Here is an 18,129-nt window from a genome sequence, read left to right on the forward strand (position 1 = left end):
GGTTGTGGAAGTGAGTGGCTTGTTGGGCTGAGAAGCACTCACAGCTTGCCTGCCTCTGGTTGTTTGTGTTTAGGTAAAACATCTATTGCTGAAGATAAGTAGAAAATTTATCAGATGAGATACTTTAGTCAAGACTTTGCAATGGTGGTGATATTGAATGATGAAATTGCATTCTCAGTGGAATCCTCACTTCTCAGAAGGATGATCTGGTGTTTTTGTGTTAGTGGTGGTTGTGTTTTTTTAAAAACATGTGTACTAATAGGTTGCCTTTTTCCCATCCTCCACTGAAGTGAATCCGCATGCCGGTTCTATACTCAGCAGATGAAGGGGAAGCAGCTAGCAATTAAGAAAATGAATGAAATCCAGAAAAATATTGATGGTTGGGAGGGTAAAGACATTGGACAGTGCTGTAACGAGTTCATCATGGAAGGAACACTCACACGTGTAGGAGCAAAGCACGAGAGACACATATTCCTGTTTGATGGCTTGATGATTTGCTGTAAGTCAAATCATGGCCAGCCAAGACTTCCTGGTGCTAGCAATGCAGAATATCGACTCAAGGAGAAGTTCTTCATGCGAAAGGTACAAATCAATGATAAAGATGACACTAATGAGTATAGACATGCTTTTGAAATCATCTTAAAAGATGAGAACAGTGTAATTTTTGCTGCTAAATCAGCTGAAGAGAAAAACAACTGGATGGCAGCATTGATATCTTTGCAATATAGAAGCACGCTGGAAAGGATGTTGGATGTAACAATGTTACAGGAAGAAAAAGAGGAGCAGATGAGATTTCCAAATCCTGAGCTTTATAGATTTGCAGAACCCGACTCTGAAGAGAATATTGTGTTTGAAGAGAACATGCAGCCCAAATCTGGAATCCCCATCATCAAGGCAGGAACTGTTGTGAAGCTCATCGAGAGGCTGACATACCACATGTATGCAGGTGAGGCACTTGGTTTGTGCAGCCAAAACTCAAGGTAGTAACTCGTTCGTGCTTCTGTCTCTGTTAAATACAGGCAGCAAAATACATAAAGTGAGTAAAAAGTGAATACGTTTGGCAGTTCACATGGGATATTACATGAGATTGTTCTCATGCAAGGGAGGGGGTGGGGGCCTGCAGCAATTGAGCTCTAGACAATACTTTTTCCTTTGTGCCCCAGGCTACAAGAACTGCCTTCCCTCCAGACTTTTAAAGCTGGGTGACACAGGAAGGCCCAGCACTGTGGGAGAGAATTATGGGCCCAGTGTTTTCAATTCAGGGTTGTACTCTGTGAGCTGTGTTCATGCTGGCATGCCATGGAAAGACCAATATCAACTTGGTAGATGCAGTCACTTGGATACTTTGTCCTCAGAACTTTGCCTTAATCAGAACTTCAGTGAAGATTTGATTTAAGGACTTTTGACTTAGGGTTTCTGTTTGTGTTGAAGTCATATTAAAGAAATTTATGTGGTTATCCAGGCTGACCTCAGTGTGTGGGGTTCGTCGTGATAACAGCCCAGGATTTTCATAAGCTGTGCTGCAAAGCACAGGTTTGTGTTTGGGGTTTGGATTTATTTTTTTTCTGATTCTGTCTGTATGTTAGTTATTCTGAAACTTCATGCATCTTGGTATTAGTGCTTTTCATATTCAACAATTTTTTTTCTTCCTTTTTACACTCTTAATTGTTGCAGATTGTTCTTCTGCAGCTCAGTCCTAGATACCCTGCATAGATCAGTAATATTTGTTTGAAAGAAGTGAGCAGTAAGCAGAATATAATTTCTGTAGTTTAGTGCTCTGTTTACTTTTTTAAATACTTATATTTAATCTCTTCACTCCATTACTATTCTTGCTCTTCTTTTAATTTTCCTAACATTTACCAGAAAGCCAAATGCAATATTGTGTTGGCAGTTTTTATTTGAGCAGTTTTGTAGCTGTCTTCATTTTCTTGTAACTTTTTAAACTTCTAGCTCTTGGCCTTGTTTTTTATAGGCATGATTTATGACATAATTTATGTCATAAGTCTTGAAAGTTAAAATCAAACAACTCAGCCTTAGAAAAAGGGATACACTTCACTATTATTATTTTTAAACTTAGCACTGCCTTTGCAAAAAAATTAGCTAAAAGTATTGTATGAGAAAACTGAGAATATAGGTACTGAGAGGTGGCCTGAAAGACTTTGACCAAAAGGATAAAAATAGTTGTCTTATAATGTATGTAGCTTGTCTTTGTAGCCTTAATCATCTTAGTGGATGTGATGCTGCATTGCTACAGTGTGCCTAATTTCTCAACCCTCTTATCTTCTATACCTTCTGTTTTATAATTGGTTATCTGTGAGGAAAAACATGATTGTTCTCACAATTCTGTGCAGTCTTTTCCAGGGCAGCAAAGAAATAAAAGATAGTGACTCAACCAAAAATGCTCTGCTGTACAGGAAACATGATCCATTTGTGATGTAAATCATTCAGGGGTTTGTTGCATCTTGTGAGATGCAGTGAGTAGGGCAGTAATTCTCCAGAGTACCAGGTTAGCTCTTTCACACATTTATCAGCTGAGTTAAAGGCTTTTCCTCTGCATGGGGACCTGGGAAGATGAGTGCCTTGGTGATATGTAACCAAATTGCTACAGACTGTAGAAATGCTTCTCTTGCCCCACACAGGATTGTGTATCTGTGATGGTGATCTTTAAAGTCTTTATTGGCTTTATATCCAAATGCCAGAACAGCAGATGTTTACCTTTCTGAGGCAATTTTCTGAAATTCAGTGTGACTGGTTATGGCAGCCCTTGATCTGCCAGTCTAAAGACAGTATTTACTATAGCTGTGGCTTTTCTCTAGGTTTTTATCTTTGTAGGTTAAGTGGTGTAAGAAATAATTGCAGGTACACTTCGCAAAGGTCATACAAATTTGTTGCAGTTTAGTTGTTGTTGTAGTCAAATCAGGTCTCAGTTTTTTGTAATATATGAGGATCCACACAGTCCATCTCATTTGTAGATGCAGGTGTTGGACCTTTTATTTGTCATCCCTCACCCCCTTGACAAATGAGAAACCATTTTATCAGCCAAAATTTCTTTGCTGTGCAACAGGGACAGCTCTAAGGAAACAATTCTTAGAGGGGTGGGAGGCATCCAGCTTCTACAACAGCTCAGACAGGGAGGCAGCCCTGATGTCTACCTGGTCACAAGGTGTGGCAGACTGTCCAAACTATCCTGTGGTGGAGCAGCAAAACAGAGAGAAATCTTGTCTGCAGAAGCAGTTTTCCATGCATTTTTACATGAGAAAAATTGCCCTGCAATTAGAAGTTCAGGTTCTGACCCTATTTGCATATTCTGGTGAGTTTTCCTTGTTTTAATGTGGTTTTGCATTCATTATCTCCTCTTGCCCAGTTCTTGTTTCAAAGCAGCTGGATTAGGTGGTACCAACATTTTAAAGTCATGGCATTTTTTTTATCTATAGGGCAGCACTCTTCTATTTTTAAAGCTTAGATATGTTGAGTGCTTGTGCGTCATCATAGTGTCCGTTTCCTTTCTTAAGGAATTCAAGGGTGATTATTTATAAATCCTCATAGAACAGTTATTGTTCTTTTTTAGCTTTCAAATTGGCTGCATTGAAGAGAGAATTATCACATGAGCAGACATCCTGGCTAACTGGTGTTGTCTGTATTTTTTTAACACTTACTCATATATTGTACACTATTTTGAGTCACAGTCGTTGCTAGTAAGATAACAAAGTTAGATTTGATTTTCTGATTTACTTCATTTGAAATTCAATGTGTATTGTGGATTTATATGCTGACCCTACCTGTAAATAACAATAGGTACAACTCAGAGCTTGCTGTGATCTGAAGATCTTAATTGCTATGGAAGCTTCTTTTTTTTTTGTGTGGACAAAATCTCTTTTTTAGAGTAGGTGCTGTGTACAGATTGCAAGCTCTGCAAGTGTGAGTTATTGAGCTTCTTTAGCACAGCAGAATGTGTGTGTTTTCATGATGAAGATTATGTGAACAGGGATGACCTTTTTTGTGCAAAAAGTATTGGAGTTCTGCCTTTGGAAATAATTTTGGACTGTACAGTTTCAAGGACTGGTGGGAGAGGGGTTATGATTAGGAAAATGGAGTTATGAAGGACATGTGAGAAGCAGAATAGCCAATTGTTTAAGGAATGAGAATTATGCAACAAAATTGCAAGGAAATGCTGTGCTACATGGCACAGTTAAGGTGTGCAGCACATCACAGTAAACTGCTGCCCAAATGAACAACTCAGTGGGATCTAAGGAAGTTGGAATGTTCATTCAAATGGACAAGATGCTGGTAAAGAGTTAAGGAGGATTTTTAAGCAGCTCTTAAAAATCCATTTATTTCAGGAAACAAATCCAGTAGAGCATTAAGTCAAATAATGCAGCCTTTTTATCCTACATGTTATAGCCTACAGGAATTCTTGCTTCAAGTCCTGTGAGCTCCTCTTCAGCCACTGTGTGTTAGGACAGTGACCAGCTGGGGTTCGGTTTTCAAATCTGGATAGGGATTTAATATGCAAAGCTGTTGCAATCTGTTCATTAATTCTGTTCAGTGATAACAGTGTTAGCCTTGTTTCTAGTCAGCTCTGTGCAGTGCCAGTGAGCTGTCACTGCATTTCCTCATATTTGAAACAAATGGGTTTGCTTTTGTAATTACGAGAGACACTTTGGTTTTCTGATTGTTTTTAAGACAATTTTGATATTTTAAATGGATTGATATGTCATTAGTCAATTTAAATGAAATCAGTTGATTTTCTAGAAGTGAAATAAATATAAACTCTAACATAGCAGTCAGGTGAAAAAATATCTAGGCTGCCTGAACCATGAGTGGTTATCAGTTGTGCCAGTTTAGGGGAAATATTCTCCCCTGGAAGAGGCCATTTCTGTCTAGTGCAAAGTGACTTGATGTGTTTTTTGAGTTCTCATGTCCCAATCACTGTCAAAACCAAAGTTGTTTACTCATAAATAAAATCATCTATTCATTAATTTCAAAGTCATTGGAAAATAATCCTGTCTTTTAACAATTGAAGGGGGAGGAAAAAAGTCATTGTTGTGAACCTTCAACAGAATGAAAATAATTTTTAAGTTCTGCTTTGTATTGCTATTTTAGGAGGTTTTGAACTGTTAGCAAAGCCATTTTGGTTTACATCATCTTCTCTCTAAGTTGATAGGGTGACATCCTTAATTTTAACGGATAATTGAAGTTATTGTAAAAGAAAAAAACAGGTAATTGCTGACATAAGTGTAAAATTATTCTTTGTCTTAGATCCCAACTTTGTTCGGACTTTTCTCACAACATATAGATCCTTCTGTAGACCTCAAGAGTTGCTGAGTTTGCTAATAGAAAGGTATGCCACTGTTAAAAATACTGTTCTTATGAAGTGCATTTTTTTTTTCTTTTTACTTGGAGTGTGTAAGATTCTGGCTTTCCAGTTGGTTTTGAGTCACTTCAAACACCTTTTTAAAAAGTTGTCCAATTCAAGGATTGCCAGTAAAATGTACAAGTTTATATCCAGAAGCTTGTGTCCAAGACTGGTGTAACAGAGGCCTAGTGCTCACACCCATCTTCTGTGCTAGATTTGAAATTCCAGAGCCTGAGCCAACAGAAGCCGACCGTATTGCCATGGAGAACGGAGACCAACCCCTTAGTGCGGAGCTGAAAAGGTTTAGGAAAGAGTACATTCAACCTGTGCAGCTACGGTGAGTGAGCCACCCTGAATTCCTTCTGAAGTGCCACCTTTTGGCTGCACTGGCTCCTGGTGCTGCCAGTGGCCTTTCTTGCAGCTGCTTTGACAGGGAAGATAGACTGGGCTCTAGAGTGTTTCTTTATTCTTTGCTTTTGCAGAGTATTAAATGTGTGTCGACACTGGGTGGAGCACCATTTCTATGACTTTGAAAGAGATGCTGACCTTCTGAAACGTTTGGAGGAGTTCATTGGAACAGTAAGAGGTATTTACAGTTCCTTTAGTGCTGACATTTATCCTAAAGCATCCCATTTCAAAGATACTGAGTTTGATCAAGTTTGCTTTCAGGAAAAACAGGACATTTTAAAATACTTATTAAATAATAAGTATTATTATTAAATACTTCATAAAGAGTGTGAAATAGACTTTCATTAAGCCCCCACACACACTATTATTCAAAATCTGGCTCTTGTTCAGAATAATGATTTTTATTTACATAAATTGAGTTTTGTTGTAGAGGGACTGAAATAATAAAAAATAATAAGAACCGAGTCATGATCAGGACAGAATAATTGCTTTGATTGTCATTTTAAACTTTACACAGGGGTAATTTTTGTAAAATTGGATGGTGGAAACCATTATTTCTTTGAAACAAGAGTTTCCAGCTACCTCACAGTGCATATTAGAACTGTAGGGCACCTTGCTGTTGTGATTGTACAGGCTTTTCCTGTTTCCTTTTAAATAAAGCCAAGACAGACACAGCAGCAATTTGTAGGAAAAGACTGTGTCAGAGAAGTACTTAGTGGTTATTTAGCCACTAAAAAGAGGGGAGAATGAGGCAGCTAATTCAGTGGATGTTACTGATGAATTTTCAGTGGACTGGTGCATGAAATTCTTATGGTGCAGGGCTAAAAAGGCTTTTGGCCTTTCAGTTTTATTCTCAGCTTTGATGGTAAATGCAGTACGGGAAGAAGCTTCTCCCTGTTTGTTATTTTGACTTTCTAGGTTGTCTGAGGTAATCACGTGCTCTTGCCCAGACTAGAAAGTTCAAGGTGTTTGCAGAAGTGCATTTTGGTCAAAGCAAGGTTTGTTCCCAAAATCTCACTGTAAACTCAGAAAAGAAAGAAAAGCACCTAAATCAGAGCAGAAGTCTAATTTGGGTGTTCTGATTTGTGCTTAGGCAAAGTTGTGCTCAGCATTGGCTGTTGAATTCTTTCTGTCTTTGAATACTTCTACATTTGTATAGAGAATGCCAATCCTAAAGAAAATATGATTGCTTTAATTTAGTAGGTTTTGGGGTACATCCAAAGATTCCTGAATTATATTGATGTCTTAGGAAAAATAGTATTAACTAAATAGTAATTTTCTCTGTGTGCTAGGCAAAGCCATGAAGAAGTGGGTTGAATCCATCACAAAGATAATCAACAGGAAAAAGCAGGCACAAGCCATTGGGCCGAGCCACAACATCACTTTTGAGAGCCCCCCTCCAGCAATTGAGTGGCACATCAGCAAACCAGGCCACACAGAGACTTTTGACTTGCTCACTCTGCATCCCATAGAAATCGCTCGGCAGCTCACTTTACTGGAGTCAGATTTTTACAGGTAACTTTCCTCCACTAAGAAACACATGGCACAAATCAAAATATTCTCCATGCCTGAAATTGTTTCTGTGGGCCTCTGATGTGAAGCCCCACAGAAATTAAGGGACATTACCAGTGGTGCCTATTAATTTCCATTTTTTCAGAGGAAGCTCTCTTAAATACAATATTTGTTTAACCCTCCCCAAGTTAATGTGCAGTATGTGACTGTTGCATACTGTTAATTGTCTTGTGCTCCAACTTTCTCTTGGTATTTTCCGAGTAGATCAATCTTTGAGAAGTATGAACAGTTATTAAATCAGTTTTCTTCACATCCTGCTTTGTGTAGCATATTAAGGACTGTGTCAGATCTCATCAGCTGTCTGTAAGATATTATTCAGGCATTGGAGCTCACATTTTATTATGGTGAATGAGATGGAGATTTCGTTCTTCATTTAGATGAACAGAGGTGGTTAAGAGTGACATACATTAAGAAATATCTATAGTCTAAAAAAGAAGTGTAGAAATATCATTTAGTCATGAGGGCAGCCTAACATTGTAGAAGGAATACTGTAAGAATTTATTTCTAAATATGAATTCCAAATTCATTGAAAATCATGAGGGTTTGGAAAAATAACACCTTCCTGCTTTTAGTTACATTTTTTGATAAAACATCTACTTTTCCAGAGCTGTGCAGCCATCAGAACTAGTTGGAAGTGTGTGGACAAAGGAAGATAAAGAAATTAATTCTCCCAACCTTCTCAAAATGATAAGGCATACAACTAACCTAACTCTGTGGTTTGAAAAGTAAGTGACTTTCCTGAATCTGCACCTACTCCATATCTAGACATTTACAGACCATTCACAAGTATACTGTGAAAAATTCTGTTCTAGGAGAATTCCTGTTTTGGTGTTTAGATGCTAAAACTGGTCCCTGTGAGAAATTTAATATAGTGGTCTCAAGCCTTGTATTCTTAGAATATTTTCAAATCTCCAACAAAACATTTTCAGAACTACCTTAAGTAATTTGATAAAATCATATTTGTTTGTGTTACAAGTTAATATTTGACTTTGGAAACCTCATCAGCACTTTAATACAAACCCCAATGTTCTTGTGTATTTAGATGCATTGTAGAAACAGAAAACCTAGAGGAAAGAGTAATTGTAGTGAGCCGGATAATTGAGATCCTGCAAGTTTTTCAAGAGCTAAACAACTTTAATGGTGTCCTTGAGATTGTCAGTGCTATGAACTCCGCAGCAGTTTATAGGTTGGATCACACATTTGAGGTACAGTGAAATGTTTTCCACTTTTGCTATGGCAGTGTCATGCAGGGTACCTTGGCTGCACTGAAAGCCTGTCTTGTCAGTAAGCATTTGCTTCCAAGGAGCAAGGAAAGTAAATCCCCCAAGAAATGAATCAACCAGGGTGTAAGAGAGAGGGTTTTTTCCTTGGTTTCAGAAGCAAGAAATCCATTCCCACTTAAGAAAGGAATCTCAGGATGGTGGGGCAGTGTCCTCGTGTCAGTGTCCCTGATTCAAGTGCCAGTGGGAGACCATTACTTTCAGTACTGTTGCTGGGCCATGCCTTTATCTTCTCTTTCCAAATCACCTGTTTGATCTCCCTTTTAAGCAAATTCCAAGTCGCCAGAAGAAGATCTTAGAAGAAGCTTATGAGCTGAGTGAGGACCATTATAAGAAATACTTGGCAAAACTCAGGTCCATTAATCCTCCTTGTGTGCCTTTTTTTGGTGAGTATATGTGGTTTGGATGAGCCGTGTCCCACATTAACATTTGGAAAGTATTGAGCTAAGGGACTAAACAGACTATGAACAACAGAGAGAAAAGTCAGCTTTAACAGGACAGGTGGGTTGGAATTCCAGGTGCCCAGGCACGAATATGTGACAAAAACTCCAAAGTGACTATTCATGGAAGATATTATTTGCAGTAAAAATAAGTATATCTGCAATATCCTATTTTATGCAATATCCATATTTGCTGATTTTTACCTTGAGTGTGGTTTGAACTGTTACAACCAGATATACTCTCAATAGAAGGCAGTCACAGAAATATTACTGCCATTGACTGGGAGAAAAAGAAAGATCCTCTTCCTCATCAAGTGTTCCAAGAAATACAGCTAGAGTCTCGTTTCTATTAAAAGTCTTATTTCTGTACAGAGTTTGGAAGGCAAGCATCCTCTTTGTCATCAGATTTAACAGATCTTCTTTGAAGTAGATTGCTGACATTTAGCAGATTGTGATGCTAAGCACATGTCACACTTAAGTGTCTGCTACAGATCAGTTCCAAGTCTGGACAGTGCACTTGTCCAACATAGGCTTCAAGCCAAAACTGAAAGAAAATAATGTTGATGGCTTTTTTGGCCTTTTGCAGATTGGGGAAAGATATACTCCAGAGCTCTGCAAAGAAAGATAAGATCAACTAAGAAACCTTCTGTCCTGCTTCAGAGATGAGTAGAGGTTAGCAGGATCACATGTGAATAGCTTCAGTTATTTCTCTCAAGTCATAATGACAATTCCAGACACATGATCTGTGAAGTGGAGAGCACTTTTTCCTTCCTAATCTTCAAATTATTTGATGCAATTATGAAGCCAGGATAAAACTTGAAAATAATTTTTGGAGTTTAGCTGGGTGTCTAATGGAGAAGAGGAGTTAGGAGAAAGCACTCCTGTTCAGTGTCCCCTTTTAGTGTTGAATTTGTGAACTTCCTAAACCATAGAAAGATGCACGGGCTTTGGGACTTCAACGCAAAAAGGCATCTTCCTGAAAAAGCATGTTAAAATATTTAAATTGTTGCCCTTCTAGGAAGGTGAGGTGCAGTTCTCTTGTTGACCCTAACAAAGGCTTTTCTAAATAATTGCAGTGCACAAATTAATTTTTTTAAGAATTCCTTGTATTCCAGTCACGACTTCCTCCTTGTTTTGTACTCTGTGTTGAAAACCTCTTCTGTGTGCTGTTTAGGGATTTACTTAACCAACATTTTGAAAACAGAAGAAGGCAATCCTGAATTTCTCAAGCGCCATGGGAAAGACCTTATAAACTTCAGCAAGAGAAGGAAGGTGGCTGAGATAACAGGGGAGATCCAGCAGTACCAGAACCAGCCATATTGTTTAAGAGTGGAATTTGACATCAGGGTAAGTGACACAATTTCCTTCTGTGGTGATTCTGTCAGCTGACAGACCATAAGGACAGACTGAATTCACATAGATTCAGTCTGACTGGATCAGAGATGAGCAGAAGACCTGTCATAAAACCTCTCTTGGGTCTCGGTGTAAGAAAGGGCAGAAAGCTTAATGCTTGCAGTTTCTTGGGTTTGTTTCATTTTTTATCAGTTGTTGGGACATTGGTCTGTCTTCTTATTGATCAGTGTTGGACAGGAACTGAAACTGGCAGATTCTCATTGTCCTTCACTCAGTTGCAATCATTTGTCCAGTGAGCCTCCTCTGTTACACTGCCTTTATGTTCCGTGTTTACCTGATAGCACTGTGTTTACATAATGTGTTGATTCTGGTTGCTTTCCTTTCTTCCTTTTTTCTTTTTTTTCTTACCATCTTTTGAGCTGAGTGCTTCCAGAGAGTCACAGGACAGGTTATCTTAAGAGATTCTGCAAGGTTTTTTTTATTTGTTCTCCACCGGCTTTGATAGAATGGACTATGGGAGCAATCTTCCCTGCATCAGTGTAAAGATGGATTGTTTGCAGCTTTAGCTGGAATTGTTTGAGCAAACCTGGTCTGATTTTGCACTGCAGAAAGCATTTAGAGTACTTGCACAGCTGGTTTTCAGGCCAAGCATAGCAGTAGCAATGTCCAGAAAAGGCCTGACAACAAGCAGATTTAATAGCTTAAGTCTGGCATTACCTCTGACTCCAGCATTTTCTCTCCTCTCTTGAACAGTTGGGATCATTTGTGCTGTAGAAACAAGCAGTATTAAGAAGCATCTTAGCTGACAAGTTGTCTGCCTTCTTGTGTTGCAGAGATTTTTTGAAAACCTGAATCCAATGGGAAACAGCGTGGAGACAGAATTTACAGATTATCTCTTCAACAAGTCACTGGAGATAGAGCCACGAAATGTCAAGCCTCCTCCAAGATTTGTTAGTATTCAATTTTTGTATTTATTTCTCAGAAAGTGCTTACATTTGTCTTGCATAGATGGCAGAAGTCATTTCAGATCTCTGACTTCATAACTACAAAGCTACGTTTAAGTGATCCCACGGCCTTTTGATTTTGGTTGATATTTTGTGTCATTTCAGCCCAAGAAGTACAGCTACCCTCTCAAGTCCCCAGGTGTTCGTCCCTCTAATCCAAGGCCAGGTACCATGAGACATCCCACACCCCTGCAGCAGGAGCCAAGGAAAATCAGCTACAGCCGCATCCCCGAGAGCGAGACGGAAACCACGGCGTCGGCCCCAAACTCGCCGCGGACCCCGCTGACCCCACCCCCTGCCTCTGCCACTTCCAGCACCACGGACGCCTGCAGCGTCTTCGACTCGGACCCCTCCAGTCCTTTCCATACACGTAGGTGCTCACAGACAGCACGTGCCACTCACGTTTGGTGGTGCTAGGCAGGGGAAATCAGGTTTAGCCTTCTCAAGTGACTGTAGAAATCATTGATTTTGTCTCCTTGCAGCATCAAAAACTTTCAATATTTCTTACTCACTTTTTCTTTAAAAAGTTTTTGTTGTAAAAGAGAAACTGAACAGAATTAGATGTGTTACATAGGGACTGTACAAGTCTTTGGAGTACCTGTCAAAACTGAAGGCAGAGGTAATCTCTAGGGCCCATGTATGTCCCAAACAAACTTGTGGGATTTGCTGCCATATGTATTTGTGTGAATGTATTTGGTGAGTATCTGGTGGTGAACACTGAGAATACAAAATGAATTGTTTGTAGGTGCCTTATTCTGCTGCCTGCAATTCAGAACTGATTTCAGTGTACATGGATAGTTTTCCTGCAGAACTTAAAATCAGTATTTGCGTGCTTTAAATCCCTCAGGACCTATCCACACCTCTTTTTCTTCTGTCTTTCCCGATAGGAAAGCTCATAAAAGGAAGCTCATATTTTATGGTGTGCCCTCAGTATTTAATAATGGATATAGGCTCCTTTCACATACAAGGGTTTTCAGAGATTACTGCTGTGTTCAGCTGATTGCCACAAGGAGGCGAAAGGACTTCCTAAAGGCAGAAGTTCCTTAGCAGAACTGTGCCATTTCTGAGTGTCCAAGCCTGGTCTTCGGAAAGCCTCTGGAGAAAGGATTTCTTTGTTGTTGGGTCCATTGACTGCAGGTTCAGGATATTATTTTAGTGCTGTTGTGACATAAGAAGAAGTTTGTGGTGTGGTTTTAGTCTCAAGGATTACTTAAGAAAATTCAGGAGCTGATGGCCACATTGATCTTTGCAGTTCAGAAAAGCAGTTTCTCGGGCAGCTGCAAGTTAAAGGCTTGTTTCATTGTCTTGATTTGCCACTTCCTTGATTCATGATGCTTTTTATGAGCAGTTGCTTTGTTATTCATGGCACCTCTGTTGGCAGCAATATTGAGCCAAAAGTTCAGCATTATCAATGGGTTTTTTTATCTCTCTTAGGATCTGCTTCTGTATCATCCATAAACTTTACCAAAACTTCAGATGATGCTCCTGTCCCTCCTCCTGTTCCTCCACGAAGAAGACCGGAATCTGCCCCAGCTGAATCCTCTCCATCAAAAGTAAGTAAGCAAGCAGGAAAAAGGTCATTTGTTTTTTGGGGAGAAGAGGGACAGGGTATGATAGAAAAGTAACTCTCAATGACAGTACAATTATATTTTGAAGAACTGTATGTGAAAGAGTAAGCAGACATGTATTTCAGGTCTTCACAGGTCTACCTCACTATGTCTTGATCTCAACCAAATGACAATAGATGGGACCTAAATTTAGGGTTAGAAATGTTTTATCTACTAATGTGCTATGCTCAAGCCCTTGCATTGCCTGGGAGAACTTGAGGCTTCAGGCAGATGTTTCCGTCTGGGATTAGTTGTTTCAGAGAATCATTTTAGGAAATAAGAATAAGAGTAAGAACTGATGAACAGTAATGATGGAAAGTGCTATACACAACTCAGTCCTCTGGAAAGTTTCACCAGAATATTTGAACCTGTAGTGCTCAAGTGCTTGTTTACCCATCTTGTCTGCTTGCCTGCTTAAGCCATTGCTACATTTTCCTTTTGCATTTGTCTGGCATCTGGGATCTGATCCAACCTTTGTTGCAGACACTATCAAATTTCACCTGATTTCAGTGGAAGCTTGTTTCTGAATTCAGATTTGAAAATCCTACTCAAAATTACTTCAGAGCAGATATGTCCTTGAAGAGAGCTTATAAGTGGCTCTTCAGCGGTCAGCAGAACCTGACGCATCACCAAAACGTACCTGAAATTCTACCAAAATGTATTTGAAAACCTTGTGTATGTGATACAGTGTTGGAGATCAGTTATCCTGTCACTATGGTCTGCACCTTGGGAGCTGTTCACTTTGTGATCACCATGCTAGTACTTAACTCCATCTTCTGAGCATAGTTTATTTTTTTTCCCTGTTCAGCATCATCGGCCTCTCCCATTTTCTAGTTTTCTTGGAGAAATTCCTGGCATGTTAACCCATTCCAGGTGCTTTTTACTGGAGAGGTGGTGGAAGATATCCAAACCTCCCCAGCATGCAGACCTGGAACTAGCACTGACCATTCTTTGTCTTGCCCTTGTCCCTCTCTGTGCATCATCATTCCTTCCACCCTTGGGTGTTCACTCGTGTGTTGCTGCAGCCCTGCTAAGAGCAATCTGCAGTGCAGGAGGGGGCTTGTGTTTCACAGCAGGGTCCTGTGCTTTGCTGCCACTCTGGGATTTTACTGACTGAAGTGTTTGTGTACCTCAGATTACTTCTGCACACCTGGACAACCCACCAGCAATCCCTCCTAGGCAACCAACCTCTAAAGTGTATTCTCCAAGGTACTCGGTGCCTGATCGGACCTGCATCTCTGACTCCTGTGTTACCACTGCAAACCCCCCCGAGTTACCGCCACGGGAACCTGTGCGAACTCCAGATGTTTTCTCTAGCTCACCACTACACCTCCAGCCTCCACCCCTGGGGAGAAAAAGCGAACTTGGTAACACCTTTTTCCCAAACAGCCCCTCTCCCTTCACGCCCCCTCCGCCTCAGACACCTTCTCCACATGTAGCACGGAGGCATCTGCCATCGCCGCCTTTGATACCGCAGGATGTGGACCTCCCTTCTGTTGCTGGACCACCCATTCCTCCACGACAAAGCACTTCTCAACATATCCCAAAGCTTCCTCCAAAAACTTACAAAAGGGAGCACACGCACCCATCGATGCATCGGGATGGGCCGCCCTTGCTGGAGAATGCCCCCTCCTCCTGAACTGTCCCTCGCGCTGGGAGTCGCATTTTCCTGGTGCTATGTCTGTTGCTGGCAATGGATGCACTGAACCTGGTGGTGTCAAGGAGTTGGGATGTGTATGCCAAACACTAAGAACTCTCCAATGCGTTGGAAATGTAGTGTACAGAAATGGAATTGCAAAAACAGACTTTCTAGTGGAAAACCCGGTTAACTTGCTATTCTTGTTTTAGTATGCAGGACTTTGTTCTAAAGTAATTGGACAGCTGATTGTACCAGAAAACAGTCTGGAGAGACTTCTTTGGCCAATGAGCAGAGACTGTGTTTGTGTAATGATCAATAATGTCCAGTACAGGAAGGAAAACAGTCTTGTATCCATCAGTTCCATACAGTGGCACAGTTTTCGGAATGAAAACATTATGCACTTTTTTTAAATCTCAAACAGGGAACTTTATATCCTTCTTAATTTTCCTTTGCTTTACTTACTCCCTGCTTTAAAATACCTTCCTAAAATTATGAGAAGGACTGTGAGGAAGATCTGTGGTACCTAACCGAGCTAGAATTAAGGCAAAGCACTGTATTGCGGTCCTGTTTACAAGTTGTTACAATGAGTAGTAGGGGGTACCTAGGCTTCACCAAAGAGGTACTTTATTATTATTTTCTGAAATACTGTGGTGCCAGTTCAAAAATAAATTTTTGCCAGGAAGCGTAATGTCTAATTATTGCTTTCTTTAGATAGAGCTGATGAAAGTCTTACATCATTAAGGTGACAGCAGTTTTTTTTTTTTAAAAGCAGCACTATCATCTGAAGCAAATATACTACATTTAGAAGACTGTTAATCTCTGCTAGGTTATGTCATGTTCTTTTTAAGGTTTACTGATAATCCATTTCATGGCTAGTAGCTATTCTTTTTCAGTCATGCCATGAAAACAGTCACTTGTCAACTTCCATAGCTATTGTCATGTTTTACTAACAATAGATTAATCAGCATACATAGGATTGCCTTGCAGTTGCATAAATCGTGTGTATATAGTGAATGTTGCATAAATATACTTGCAGATTGTTTTTAATTTAATTGAAATAAAGATAAAGATATGTTTGGCTGACATACGTTAAATTATTAATGGACAAATGTTCAACTTAGTTTTTCAGTTAAGCATGAGGGGGATAAAAGCCCATCTTGTGGTACATGTTTTTCCTAGTTCAGTGTATGTATTTTAGTAATAAGAGACTAAAGAAGTGTTTCTGGCACGTTACAAAATAATAATTCAGTAATGTTTGAGAGGCTGGGTTACTCCCAAAGTGAGTTATTATACCTTATTAAATGTTTCCAATGTCCTGTATGACACATGTGTCCTGTATGACACATGCTCTATTACATGTTGGAAAAAAATCAAACTTACATTAATCTTTACAGTGGCTTTTTCTGTCCAAAATACACATGACAAAAACAGGTCTGTTGTAAGTATTCTGACATGGTTTATCCATAAACCTGCATGCTGCTCTTCGACTCCAGACCAGACTGAGTCAGTAATGGATGACAGTTGTTGAAGAAAAGGAGCTCTGTAATGTCCTCTTCAGTAGGTATGTGAAACATAAAGTGTCTCATCTTCAGTTCACATGGCTCATGGGGCAAGTAAAATTCCCTCACATATCCTCTTTGGAAGAACAACACATCTCGGGATCTTGGAAAGCTGAGTCTCTTATAGATAGTGTCAGTTGAATGATGGCAGAAATCACCTTTTTTAATGCTTTCAGCAATGCCATTGATCAGGGCCCTTTGATCCTTTGGTGTGGTCATTACGTTGGGAAAGCATTTTATCAACAGGAATGGCAGTTTTCACCAAAGTCAGATCTTGAAATTGTCAGTTGTATTCCTTCTTAGATGTCTTTAACAATGTTGTTTTGAAACTTTTTTTTCTGGCAAAAGAAAAAGTGAAGATTTCAAAACCTTGGCTTCAGAGGACAACGTTATATGGGAGCTTTATAAAAACTGTCAAGCCACAGGAGGTGTAGTTTAGGTTATGGATTCTTTGGATAAAAACACTTTGAGCATACTGTTGGCAATGTTGCCTAAATTATTAGTTCCTCAGTGGGTTACCAGGAAAAACTCCATAAATTGAGACTTTCTGATCTGTATTTCTTCTTCAGCACATTTTTGTGTGTGCTGTTGTGCAGCCAAGGCAGGGCAGGCTACCCAGTGGTCAGGGTGCTCAGTCAGGAGGGACCTCACTTGGCTCCTGCTAATCAGCAGGTTTCCTCCATGTCAGTATGTTTCTGCTTTCCTTTGCGAAATGGGAAATGCTGTTCCCTGTTTGTGGTGGAGGATAAAAGTGCTTTCCTGGTGAGATACTTAGGCAAGAGGTGACAATGGTCACCATGCTAGAACCTAAAGTAAACATTGTTTGGAGCCCAGGAGTCAGTCACAGTGCACAGATTGTGGTGTTGACTCAGCTGCAAACAGTAAGGACAGGGTCAGAATCAAACCTGTAGCATTTAGGAGTTGAATACAACTGCTAAGCCACTGGTTTGTGTCATGGCAGCTGTCTGTTAATTTCTGATCTGGAATGGCTTCTTACTTGGATCATGTTTGCATTAGTGACAATACTTTTCACATAAAAATGAAATAATTTTAATTATGCTCTCTGTCTCCTTGGTAAAATGACCTTGATTTGGTCTGGTGTGGCCTGGACAATGAAATGTGCTTGTGTGGAGGCCTGGAGAATTGCTCTATTACCGCAGAGAGCTGATTTATGGCTAAAAGTCAGCCAGAACCACTGCAAGCTGTGTAGGCAGGGCTATGTAGCAGAACTTCATAGGTTTATAAGAAAGTTGGGGACAAACCTTTTTTGGCAGGGCCTCTTGCAATAGGACAGAGAGTAAAGGCTTTAAACTAAAGGAGGGTAGATTTAGACAAAATATAAGGAAGAAGTTTTTTACAGTGGTTGTGGTGAACCACTGGAACAGGTAGCCCAGAGGTGGAAGATGCCCTATCCCTGAAAACATTCATAATTAGGCTGGAAGCTCTCAGCAGCCAGCTCTTACCTAAGTGAAGATGTCCCTGCTCATTGCAGGGGGTTGGACTAGAAGGTCTTTAAAGGTTCTTTTCTAACCCAGACTATTCCATAATTGTGTGGTGATTTTGCAGGTGCTGAGCATTTGCCTCTGTCCAGCTGCTGTGTGGGAGGTCGCTGTTGTGCTGCCTAGTGACCCCATGGTGACACATTATTGTCATGGCATTCAGCAGCCCCTGCAGCACACTTGTCTGCTAATGGGGAGTATTGTCCTCCTTCAGGGTTGATGCCATGGAAGCACTGGAGTGCTCCATCCTCAAGAAGCCATTTTCAGTGTGGGCTAATCTGCTGCTCTAACATGCCTCTCTTAAATCAGGGAAGGAGAGGTCTGTCTCAGTAAGAGCACTAATGCACTGGATTTTAGATCCTTCACCTTTCAGAGTGACATTCTGGGATTATTTAATAATTTTTCTTTCGTG

At 40.1% G+C, this 18,129-nt stretch overlaps 2 protein-coding genes across 5 annotated transcripts in view; one reads left to right on the forward strand and one right to left on the reverse strand.

Annotated features, from left to right (window-relative positions):
- The window catches only part of SOS1 (SOS Ras/Rac guanine nucleotide exchange factor 1), a 43,455-nt gene extending 27,713 nt beyond the window's left edge, over positions 1 to 15,742 (forward strand). For all 3 annotated transcript variants that reach the window (XM_030236507.2, XM_050973228.1, XM_050973229.1), the window contains 13 exons: positions 291 to 946; positions 5,260 to 5,341; positions 5,571 to 5,693; positions 5,839 to 5,942; positions 7,057 to 7,279; positions 7,942 to 8,061; positions 8,379 to 8,541; positions 8,885 to 9,002; positions 10,231 to 10,403; positions 11,243 to 11,359; positions 11,519 to 11,783; positions 12,848 to 12,966; positions 14,156 to 15,742. In XM_030236507.2, coding sequence (XP_030092367.1) covers positions 291 to 946; positions 5,260 to 5,341; positions 5,571 to 5,693; positions 5,839 to 5,942; positions 7,057 to 7,279; positions 7,942 to 8,061; positions 8,379 to 8,541; positions 8,885 to 9,002; positions 10,231 to 10,403; positions 11,243 to 11,359; positions 11,519 to 11,783; positions 12,848 to 12,966; positions 14,156 to 14,659 — 2,767 coding nt within the window. In that variant the 3' untranslated portion in view covers positions 14,660 to 15,742. The remainder of the gene's footprint in view (positions 1 to 290; positions 947 to 5,259; positions 5,342 to 5,570; positions 5,694 to 5,838; positions 5,943 to 7,056; positions 7,280 to 7,941; positions 8,062 to 8,378; positions 8,542 to 8,884; positions 9,003 to 10,230; positions 10,404 to 11,242; positions 11,360 to 11,518; positions 11,784 to 12,847; positions 12,967 to 14,155) is intronic.
- Positions 1 to 18,129, reverse strand: part of LOC103821325 (serine/arginine-rich splicing factor 7) — a 1,055,603-nt gene that overhangs the window by 980,107 nt on the left and 57,367 nt on the right. The gene's annotated exons all lie outside the window — the stretch shown is intronic.

This window comes from Serinus canaria, chromosome 3, assembly GCF_022539315.1.
Source record: "Serinus canaria isolate serCan28SL12 chromosome 3, serCan2020, whole genome shotgun sequence".
Lineage (NCBI taxonomy): Eukaryota > Metazoa > Chordata > Aves > Passeriformes > Fringillidae > Serinus > Serinus canaria.